We start from the raw sequence: 12,654 nt of genomic DNA on the forward strand, positions 1-12,654 counted from the left end.
CTTCTTATCTTGTTTCTTTCCTCTTTCTCTATTCCTCTCTTCATACAGCATATTCTCTTCTGATTTCACCCATAAATTTTTTTTTTATTTCCCGCAAATCTGAATTCATGTTTGCGTGATTTTAAAGATTGAAATCACATCAAACCCGTCCCTTATCTTTCCTCATAATTAAGGTCAGAACTGAATCTGATCTGCCTACTTCTGTGCGTTCGTTGTAGTTCCTTAATTGATTAAGATCATTCTGCCTACCTCTCAACTTTGGAATTTTCCCTTTTAGAAAGAAAATACGATTAGATAAAACACGTTATTTTCATATTAACGTGCCTTCTTGCTGATTGATCCATATTTCGTTTGGAGCAGTTTCTTTTCTTTCTCACTGCATATTTTGTTTTCTGTCTCGGGTCTGCAGGTAAAAAAAAACAGAAGCCGAGTTTCGAGTTTACTTTGTTTGCTCTAAAAGTGATTTTCCTTTCCGGTCTCTTAATCCTTTTTGTTTTTTTTTTCACCCATTGACTATGGACACATTCCCTTCTTCGCATTCTGGTCTATCTTTCAACTTTCTCAGTCAGCTTGTGTCTGAAAAACTAAACAATTCCAACTTTTTAACCTGAAAGAGACAAATCATCCAATTCATAAGGAGTCAGGATCTTTCTGGACATCTGGATGGCTCTGTTCCTATCCCTCCAGAGTTCTTATCGCAAGGCAAAAATGAAGAGGGTGAAACTTCAATTACATTTGTTAGAAATCCAGAGTATGTATCCTGGATGAAGCGAGATCAGGCTTTGGTTGCCTACATCACTTCCACTTTGTCACAGGAGGTGCTTGTGGCAATCCCAGATGACTGCTCAGCTATGCAGTTATGGCATCGTCTTGTTCAGACATATTATCAAGTTTCTCAGGCTAGAATTTTATTTTTAAAGAAAGAGTTTCAAATGTTGAGGAAGGACTCCATGACGGTACTGGAGTACTTAAACAAAATGAAGACTATTACAGATCAATTGGCCATCGTGGGTTGCGCAATCAGTGACAAAGATATGGTGCAACAAACTTTAAGCGGGCTGGGACCCGATTATCACATGATGGTTACTTTCTTATTGTGTTTGCCAGACTTACCTACATTTGAAGATCTACGTGCTAAGCTCTTACAATATGAGATGACCTTAAAGGGATTCTCCGAAGGTTCACAATCCCATTGGAGCACATGAGGTCATTGCCACAGGTGTTACTTATGGTCGAGGACGTGGCAGGTGGGAATCTCGGGAAAAGGGAGGTCAAGAGAAGAATGGACAAGGAGCCCGTGAAATTTTACCTACTCCCAGTATGTCTCCTAATCTGCAAAGGCAAAGGACGATACCTACCTGCTTTCTTTGCAACAAAAGGGGGCACATCAAAGCAAATTGTTGGTATAACCCGCAAAATCGAGGGAAACAATTAGAGACAAGAAAGGAAACAGATACGTTGAAGAATACTGGAGAAGTCAAGCAACTGTTGTTATCTGTCTTGGCTGAATTGAATATCAAACAGAATGATCACGGTACTTGGTATGTTGATTCTGGTGCAGCCACCCATGTTACTGGTGATGTTGGTAAGCTCCTAAATCTTGCTCCTTATGTTGGTAGAAATAGTATTGTCACTGAAGATGGGTCTCATCACCATATTTTGCATATTGAAAATTTCGTAATTCCTATGTCCAACTCTTCTCTTGCTCTTTCAAATGTCATTCATGCTCTTAATATCAAGAAAAATATTGTTTCAGTCTCTAAACTTGTTGATGACATTAATGCTTCAGTCGAGTTTACCCCTTTTTCTGTTCATGTTAAGGACCTTCACACGAGGGAAACGTTCGCTGAAGGAAAACGGCAAGGGAATATGTATGTGTTCCAAGAGAATCCTTCCTCTCGCGTTCAACCTGTTGATTCCATCTTGAAGCTCACTTCATCATCATCAGCTTCTCCTGAGAGTGTTTTTAATCTTTCTGAATGTATTGAGCTGAATCTTTGGCATGGTCGTCTGGGTCATTGTAGTAGTCGTTTTATTGATAATCTTGTTTCAAGCAGTTTTATTCCCAAGTCAAGTTTGAATTTAAGTGTCGATAATAAAAAATGTTCCAGTTGTCTTCAGTGTAAGAGTCATGTTCTCCCATTTCATTCCATTAATAAAAGAGCTTAAGACCATTTGAAATTATATGTTTTGATGTTTGGGGTCCCGCTCCAGTTCCTTCCATGTCTGGCACTATATATTATCTCATTTTTGTTGATAGCTGTTCTCGATATACATGGATCTTGTTCATGAAAAGTAAATCTGAAACCTTTAAATTGTTTCAGAATTTTCATACCTTTGTTCAAAATAAATTCTCTGAGAATATTACGTGTTTCCAATGTGATGGAGGAGGTGAGTTCTCTTCAAATGACTTTATTAATTTCCTCCAGACAAATGGAATAAGTAGGCAGGTGTCTTGCCCTCATATACCTCAACAGAATGGGATTGCTAAACGGAAGCATCACCATATTGTTGAAAGTGCAATGAGCATGATGCATGATAGTAATCTCCCAGTTACCTTGTGGGCAGAGGCCTTTCATACAACAGTCTATGTCATAAATCGATTGCCCATGAATATCTTGGAAAACAAATCACCCTAATTTTCTTTGCATTGTGTGCATCCAAATTATCACGATTTGCGTGTATTTGGGTGTATATGTTATGTTCATGTTGACAGTTCAATGTGACACAAGTTTCAGGATAAAGCCTTATAGTGCAGATTTGTGGGATATGTTGATGATTACAAAGGATATAGATGCTATGATCTCGTGAGCAAACACATCAAGATATCCAAAAATGTTGTGTTTGATGAATCCAATTTTGGTCATAATGTAGTCCCTCCTGAAATTGAAACTTACCACCCTTGGCTCAACTCAGATCTCTTTTCTAGTATTGATGGTGTTTGCTCTACAGACTGTAATCGAAGAGATGAGGCAAACGCGTCTACTGTTGTGCAAAGAACTCAGAAAAGTGTGATCATTGAATCAACATTGGCTCCCGAAAGGTATAAAGGCAATGTTTACTCTCGACGAGAGAAGGAGATCTTCCCCAACCCTAATCAGGAGTTGAATTCTCCTTCTGCTTCCATTCAATCACCTGTACACAGAAGGTCTACCCGGACTCAGCATCCTATTGATAGGTGGGTTAGTTATGAGAATTTCACAATGGATTTTCAACTTTTCTTAACCGCCTTGGGCAAAGAAGATCAACCCACCACGTTTTATCAAGCAGTAAATTCTAAAAGATGGATTGAAGCTATGAACGAAGAAATGGAGGCTCTTCATGAGTGTGGCACTTGGGATATAGTTCCCAGACCACACAATCGAAATGTGGTTGGTTTAAAGTGGGTATATAAGATAAAGTATAAGCCGGATGGTACTATCGAGCGATACAAGGCTCGACTGGTTGCCAAAGGCTTCACACAGGAGCCAAGAGAAGGCTATGATGAGACCTTCAGTCCAGTCGTGAAAATGGGTACTATCCGCATTATATTGTCATTGGCTATTGAACATCAATGAACTCTTGGTCAACTGGATGTAAAAAATGCCTTTCTCCATGGAACTCTGAAGGAGGAAGTATATATGGAGCAACCCACTGGGTATGCTGAAGGGAACTCCAAAGAATACGTGTGCAAATTAAAGAGAGCTATATATGGTCTGAAACAGGCATCTCGATCTTGGTTTGATAGTTTCTCTCTTGAAGTAGGAAAATATGGTTTTAGTCAATCTCTTCTTGGCCATTCTTTTTTTATATTCAAATGCAAGGATATAGTTACACTGTTATTGATATATGTTGATGACATTATCATTACAGGTAACTCTAATGAACATATTGAACAGGTCAAAGAACTTTTGAACCACAGATTTAAGATGAAAGATCTTGGTAAACTACGATATTTTCTTGGAGTAGAAGTTGATAGGACTCCTGAAGGTATGACACTTACTCAACATAAGTATATTGTTGATGTTCTTAGCAAGGCAGGTATGATAGACTGCAAGCCCCTAAGCACACCCAATGTACTTCATCAGAAACTAAGTTCTCAAGATGGAGATTTGTATGAGGACCCTACAGGATATCGCAGGGTAGTTGGAATGCTTCAGTATCTTACCTTCACTCGACCTGACATTGTCTATTCGGTCAATCAGGTATCCCAGTTCATGCATGAACCACATATTGGACATATGGAAGCTGTTAAAAGCATTCTTCGATATTTGAAGGGAACTATTGGTGATGGTCTTCTATACAGAAAGAGTATGCATGACCATCACATGCACAAACTTCTTACTTACACAGATGCAGATTGGGCAGGAGATCCAGATGAGCGTAGATCAGTCTCAGGATACTGTGTTTTTATTGGCCTAAATCTTGTCTCCTGGAGCAGTAGAAAACAAAAGGCCATTGCCAGGTCGAGCACAGAAGCTGAATACAGATCAATGGCAGCTGCTACAACTGAAGTGGCATGGATCAGACACCTGTTGACAGAAGTAGGAGAATCTATTTCTAAAAACATTCTCTTGTGTGACAATCAAAGTGCTATCAACATGTCATTCAATCCCATCTATCAAAGTCGTGCCAAGCATATTGAAATTGAACAACATTTTGTAAGATAGAAGGTCGAAGAGAAGGAAATTGAACCAGAATACGTTCGGACTGTTGATCAAGTTGCTGACTTGTTTACAAAAGGACTTATCAAGGATAGATTTTGGATGTTAAAAGGTAAGTTGTTCATGGTTCAAAACCATGTCCAACTTGAGGGAGGGTGAAAAGATTATCACGACTGGGTCTAGATCTCAGATCCAGACCAAATCTGTTTTTTAAGTTGTATTTAAACACATGCTCATTAATGGCATGTTGTAAATTCTATACTTTGTGTAAAGGGTGTTTTTGTACCCTAATAAAATGTACGTGTGTATATCTAATACAGCATATAGCAGACCCTAATTGAGTGGGGTTTTTCTGCAGCCATCGATATCTCTCTCCCTCTCTGCTTTTCTTTCTCCTGTGCTGAAGGTGGGATACCATTTCTAACACTAACAGGCTTCAGTGTGCCTAATTGATGTTTACAACCTATTGGTGTAGTCTGAAACATGAAAAAGCATACCACTTCAAAAGAATTTACATTGTGAAGCTCAGGTATCAATGCCATCTTTAGCATACGAAAAAAATAGATTGACAGCATCAGGAAGAAGAATCAAACCTTATCATTAAGAATTGCTTTCAGCTTCCTAGTTTCGTTCATGTATTGCTCCCTTTCATTTGACAAAGTGGTTTCCATATTATGAAGTTCCATGTGCAACTCTGAAATTATTTTCTCCTTTGCATTCAATGAATTTTCAAGGCTGACACTTGTTTCTGCATTGTTGCTGTTGAGACATGGAGAAAAGACACGAAGCAATAATTAGCTTAAAGAGTGCAATCAAAGGAACTAGCAATAATGAGAAAAGAAATATGATAATAGATACGACTCTAAGAACCCATGATCAACTAACAGATACATTTTTAGATGAGCAGAAAATGACATATTCAACTTTATGTATCCATGATCCAGCATTAGAAGTGTTTGAGAATTTATAAAGGCAATTCATATACTCCTAACCTGATATGCAACCACTTATATCATCTTCATGAAAGTCCAACCCAAACACGTCAATGGGAGAAGAGAGAGAGAGAGCATGGTTGGCCCTTGATTATCTTTCTTGGTGAGGGGCAGCACCTCTTAATATGATATATATAGTGTTGCCCTAATAGGAATGAATACAACAAGGGTCATATCGACAATGAAAATTACAGGATATGCCACACAAGGACATCTTACATAAAATACAATAAAATAGCATTTAATGACACGTATATCCCTGTAACACAGAACAACAATTCTGCCCCTGTGAGGCATGTGAAACAGATTCTTCAGATCTAACACTCCCCCTCAAGTTATATGCGGTGCCAGACATGTACAACTTGGATATCATATATAAATGTCTCTATGGGCAATCCCTTAGTAAATATGACTGCCACTTGATGATCCAAGTCAATAAACCTCATCTCCATTTCTCCTAACTCAATCTTATCGCTGATAAAGTGATAGTCAATTTGAAAATGCTTAGATTTGTCATGCAGAACAGGATTTGTAGCAAGTGCGGTATCACTTTATTGTTGCAATAGATAATGGACCTTGAAATCTTCAACTTCAATACTTTAAGGAAAACTCTAACCAAAGAAATTTCAGCAATCAAGCTTCCTAATGCACGATACTCCGCCTTTGTACTTGATCTTGCTATAGCCTTTTTTTCTACTTTTCCAAGATATTAGATTTCTTCCCAAGTAGACACAACACATAACCCGATACAGATCAAATCACCAGCCCAATCAGCATCTGAGTAGCCGACCACATGGTGAACAGACAATTGATTTGGATCATTTCTATAATATACTAAGTTGTGGCTCAAAGTTCCTTTCACGTACCTCATGATGCGCTTTAACGCTTCCATATGAACATCTGATGGGGAATGCATAAATTGACAAATCTGATTTATTGCATATGCAATGTCGGGCCTTGTAATGGTTAAATATTGCAGAGTGTCTGCCATACTACGAAATCATTTTGTATCTTTGAGTAAATTGCCTTCATTGGCTGATAACTTCCTGTTCATACTGGCTGGTGTATCAATGGGTTTACAATCGTGGATATTGAATTTCACCAACATATCACACGCATATTTTTGTTGCAACAGTTTCATGCATTGATCCTTTCTATCAACCTCAATGCCCAAGAAAAATTTAAGCAGCCCAAGGTCCTTCATCTTGAATGTCATAGAGAAATTACTGAATGTTTTGAATCAACAAACTTGAACTTCCTATTACTATAATATCATCCACATATAGAAGAATAATCACCACACCATCAGTTCCATGATACAAAAATAATGAATTATTAACATCCACTTTATTAAAGGCACACTCTTTAATAGCATTATAAAAGCTTTCAAACCAGGTCCTTGAAGCCTGTTTGAGACCATATATGGAACGGTTTAATTTACATACATACCTCTTGGTGTTAGCTTCATTGAAACTCATCGGTTGTTCCATATATATTTCTTTCAATTCTTCGTGCAAGAAGGCATTTTTGACGTTTAATTTGAATAGAGGTCACCCAAAAGACAAGGCAAATGACAATACAATCCTCACACTAACGATCTTGGCGACTGGACTAAACATCTCATCATAATCCATATTCTTGTTATAAATATCGTATCGTACGATACAGTACATTACTTTGGGGGAAAATATACCTGTATCGGGTGTATCGTACGATACACCCCCTGTATCGTATTGCATCATACAATATAGTACGATACATATCAATTTTTTTAGTGAATCGTATATCATAAACTTGGTTATTTTGTTTTTGTTTATGTAATATGAAAGTATGTCTTGTGGCATTGTTCTTGTGAGATATGCATGCAATATTATCTATTAATTCTATATTAGTTTATGTTTGATGATGTCTTACGTAGCTCATATAGACATAAATGTGATTTTATGGTTGTATTTTGTGTAATTCATCATTGTTTCATGTGTTATGATTTTTTAGAATTTTTGTCAATTTTTTCTGATTTTTCTTGAAGTTTTTGGATTTTTTAAAAAAATGTATTAAAAATTTACAATATGATACGTTGTTACTTTGGAACCGACCGATACGGGTAACGATATAATCTAAGTAACAGGGACTCGGCAAAGCAAGTGCCGCACCCGCGTCGACGCGATGCGGGTGCGGTCAACACGACCCTGGGTGAGGTCAACGCACCCAGAGTCGTTTTCGTCCAAATTTCGGACGTTAAAAAAAAAAACGATAAAAAAGAGTGATTAGGGCAAATTTTTTTTTGCCCAAATCACTCCTCTCCACTCCCGCGCAGCTCAGCTTGAGCCCTCTCCTCCCGACGCCACCTCCTAAGCTCCTCCTCTCCCTTGTCGCAGGTACGTCCCTCTCACTCTCTGCTTGTGTCGGCAGGGGAGGGACTGAGCCCTCCTTGCTCCCTCTGTTTTCGGCAGGGGAGGGGCTCGGGAGAGGAGTGATTTTCAAAATAAGATCGACATTGACATCTCGCTCACCAACATCTCAGTAATGCCGAGTTGGGTGGTTCGGAAATTGCATATCTGAAGAAACCCCGTTGTTTCTTCACATGGAATTCACAGATTCTTACAAACAAACCGGCCCTTGTTGCTTTTCCCCCGATTCGCGCTTCCTCGCTATCGCTGTCGACTATCGGCTAGTTATCTAAGATGCTCTCTCTCTCTCAAGGTACCCTTTTTTCCTCTTCAAACATTGTTTTCTTTAACAAATTGGAACTCATCACTGCTGATTTGTTGCTTATGTGCATATACACGATTACCCAAATCACCATGTTAGCATTTTTGGCACTTTAATCTTGATGACAATGTGAAGATTTTTTTTTTCTTTTGGGCTCCCCCTGCTAGAACCAAGTGATCGTGTATATGGTTTTATAGTTTTCGAGATTGCTTTTAATATTTGTGTAAACCTTGTAAGCACCGGAAGGTAAGAAACAGGGCAAGTGAGATTTTATAGATACCCGCCGGAGTTATTTGGGGTAATTCCACTATTGGTTTGATGTTGTTTTGTTTCTTATATTATTGTTTTTTAGGACTTGGATTTGATGGTTGTTGCAATTTGAAAGAGATATATAGATGTGGAAAAGAGCAATATGCGTAAAAATCCGGTATAATTCACGTCTCACTAAAAGAACATAGACCAGTAACCTGCTTCCATTACATCACAAGACATATTGCATTGTCTGTAACTCAGTAAGGAAGATTTCAGCTGCATGCATGATGAATGATATTATGACAATGTTAACTGTTAAATGTTAAAACTTCAAAATTATATATATATATATAATTACATTTTTGCCCCTATCGCACCCCCGCACCCGGGTTTTTTGGAAGTGCCGCATCCCCGCACCCGCACCCATGTGACATAGGATATAATACTTACAACCATGATCTATACCATGTTGTTGGTAGTAGCCTTTAGCTACTAGCCTTGCTTTAAACATTTTTATGCTCCCATCCGATTTATATTTGATCTTGTACACTCGCTGCCTACAACATTTTTATTCTTTGGCCTTGGGACAACCGACCAGATCTTATTTTGATACATGGCCTCTATTTCTTCTTTCAGTGCTTTTATCCACCTGCTGTCTTTTACTGCTTCAGCATAAGTGCTAGGTTCTTTCACCTTATAAACTTGACTAATAAAGGCTTGAAAATCAGTTGAGAAGACTTCAAAAGATACAATTGAAACAAATCTTTCAATTGGATGTTTAGCTCTAGTCGATCTCCTCATTTCATCAACTTGAATGGGCTGAGAAGCTTCTGAAACATTTTCAACTACTGTCATACCTTCATTTTGGCATTGCTGTGGAGACTCATTTCTGGCTGAACTGTTTTTTCTTCTGTATACTATAATTTCCTTTTGTGGCTGCTCCTTACTATTGTAATTACTTGTAGGTGGCTGTTGAACTGAATCAATGTTAGATTGTTCTTTCTCTTTGTCCAGGTCAATGAATTGCTGAAATTCATTACCTACAAAGGACTGATTTTGAACTTCATCTGTTGTCACACCTATCTTTGGAGGCTCTCGGTGCACATAATCATCATTCCTGAAGTTTGATACAACATTGATATTCAAGAGATCACTGTAACACTTTGATTCATCAAATGTAACATGAGATATATAAACACGCCTCCTTTTCAAGGAGTAACAGCTGTAACCTTTATACTCAGATGAGTAACCAACAAACACACAGTTCTGATTTGTGATCTAGCTTCTTCTGTGGGACTGATCTATATGCATGTTGTTAGATTTAGCAGAGTTGAGCCCTCAAGTCACAAGAGAGAGAATACAAGAAAGCTCTAGGGGACGTCCTTAGATTCATTATTGGGGGACGTTCATAGAGGTGTATTTATAGGAGTAAAGTAGTGATACATCAGGACTCCTTTACACAGTTACATCAGAACTTCTTTGTAGAATAGGACTTTGAGTTGGACTATATCTCATCCCAGCTAGGTTCCTATTATGGGTGAGACTCCTCATGCCACATCATCTGACATGTCACACTTATGACACGTGTCATCAAGACATGTGTCCTATGTCACATCACCTAGTCTTTACACTCCCCCTCAAATTGTGCATGGTTGAAAACCATGGACAGTTTGTCCTTAAGCATTCAATGACGAAGATGTTAAAATGTATCTCTTATATATATATATATCTTACATCAATACCCGATAGGGGTATTTTTGTAATTTCACATAGTTGTTTTAGAAAACAACTATTTTTGATTTTTTATAAAATGTATTTTTTCTTTTTTATTTTTACAATTCTTTTTTTGATATTTTTAAGGACCAAAAGGGGCTCCAACTATAGAGTCGTTGGGGGCTCCCAACGACTCTATGGGAGCCCCCTTTTGGGCTCTCCTTTTTAGGCCTTTGGCCTCTCCTTCTCTCCTCTCCCTCTTGTATAAATAGGGGTGAACCCCTTGTATATTTCCCATTCTTGAGAGCTTTCTCTCTTCTCAATAAGAGACTTTTTATATTGTTGCCTTCTTAAAGGCTTGTGCTTGTATTGTCCCTTTGTGGACTTGTGATATTGTCTCTTTTATTCATTGTTGTATGCACTCTTTATATTTCCGCAATATCTCATTACAGAAGAAAGAGTAACGGTTTAGTAAAAATATTAGCCACGTTCTCCAAAAATAAAATGTTGTACTTCTTTATCTTCTACTCGCTCGCGAACAAAATGTTGGTCCAACCCAACATGCTTTATCTTCCCATGCTGGACAGGGTTAGTTGCAACAGCCATTGCACTCAGATTATCACAATATATGAAGGATTTATCTATCCGCTGCCGCAAGGTTGACAGCAGATGACGAAGCCATAGAATTGCAGCCGTGACAGAAGCCATTGCCCTATATTTAGCCTCAGTGTTTGATCTGGCCACAGTCTTCTGTCTCTTACTTGACCATGCCACTAAATGTCTCCCTAAAAATATTTCATAACCAGTAACTGACCAATCCACATCTGAATAAGCAACTATGACAAGGCTTATTGAATATGAGTGGATGGTCGGTTTGGAGTAGATGAGACCATCGGTGATCGTGCCTTTGATATATCTTAGGATCCTCTTTACAACATCGATGTGGCTTTGTCTAAGAGCATGCATAAATCGTGACACCTGGTTCACAGCATAAGCCAGATCTGGTCTTACCAAAGTCAAGTACTGAAGTGCACCTACCATGCTTCTGAATCTTTCAGGAGAATCCAGCAAGCTATCATTCTCAATGCCTTCATGAAACTTTACATTTAATGCCATTGGGGTCTTAGCAAGTTTACAATCTGCCATACCACTACATTGTAGAAGATCCTGGGCATATTTACTCTCTGAAAGAGCTAAAGAGGTAGTGGTTTCATCTACCTGCACACCAAGAAAATATCTGAGAACCTCAAGATCCTTCATGTGGAACTGCTGGTAAAGAAAGATCTTGAGATCATGAATGTGTGACTCATTGCTTTCTGTTATAATAATGTCATCAACATAGACAAGAATCACTGTCATGTTGAAACCATTGTTAAAACATATGTAATAATACCATAATACCCGATAGGGGTATTATGGTCATTTCACAAAGTACCCCATAGGGGTACTTATTTTGTTTCTCTTATTTTACTATTTTTTATTTTTATTTTTATTTTTAAAATTGTATTTTTTGGATACCGAAAAGGGGCCCCACAATGGAGTCGTTGGGGCCCCCAACGGTCACATATGTGACCGTTGGGGGCTCCCAACGACTCTATTGGGAGCCCCTTTGGTCTCCTTTTCTTATAAATATGGGGAACCCCCCATGTATGTGGTATTGCTCTTGAGAGCTCCTCTTCAATAATAGTGATATTATTTTTCATGTGTGTAGCCTTTCTATAAGGCCTTTCGTATATCCCTTAGTGGATTTTCTCTCTTATGCTTGTTGCATTTGTCCGTGTGGGACATAGTGAATGCTTTAGCATTCTTGGATTCTTCCGCATATTTCATTACATGGTATCAAAGCCATACGATCTTCTAAGGTAAAATCGTGTATCTCTCTACTTTTTTTTCTCTCTCACCTCCATTTTGTAGCAATGGAAGTCAAGATCGATCTATCATTCAAGCTCAATGGAAAAAATTACATGATGTGGGCATCCGCAATGGAGAATAATCTCAAAGGGAAAAAACTTTGGGGTTATGTAATGGGGACCATTCCGGAACCCCAACTTAAGCTCACAAAGATGGAAGAAAATCAAGAGAAAGCACTTGAAGGCGATGCTCGTCTCAAGGCTATTGAAGACTATCATCATCAAATGGAAGATTGGGAGAGTAACCATGCAAAAATCCTAGCATTGTTTATGAATAATGTTGAACTTAAGGTATGTGCAAATATTGCTAAATTCCGCCGGGCAAATGAAGCTTGGTTTTTTATGAAGGGTATGTTTACCCAAAAGGATCTTGCAAGAGCTTATTTTTTGCAAGAAAAAGTGAAAACCACAAAACAAGGTGACATGAGCATA

General features: G+C 38.3%; 1 protein-coding gene across 4 annotated transcripts in view; it reads right to left on the reverse strand.

Moving 5' to 3' along the window:
• The window catches only part of LOC149846727 (protein CASP-like), a 52,539-nt gene that overhangs the window by 22,732 nt on the left and 17,153 nt on the right, over positions 1–12,654 (reverse strand). For all 4 annotated transcript variants that reach the window (XM_089996526.1, XM_089996525.1, XM_089996528.1 and 1 more), the window contains one exon: positions 5,237–5,402. In XM_089996526.1, coding sequence (XP_089852652.1) covers positions 5,237–5,402 — 166 coding nt within the window. The remainder of the gene's footprint in view (positions 1–5,236; positions 5,403–12,654) is intronic.

This window comes from Nuphar pumila, chromosome 2 (genome assembly GCF_984573655.1).
Source record: "Nuphar pumila chromosome 2, dmNupPumi1.hap1.1, whole genome shotgun sequence".
Classification (NCBI taxonomy): domain Eukaryota; kingdom Viridiplantae; phylum Streptophyta; class Magnoliopsida; order Nymphaeales; family Nymphaeaceae; genus Nuphar; species Nuphar pumila.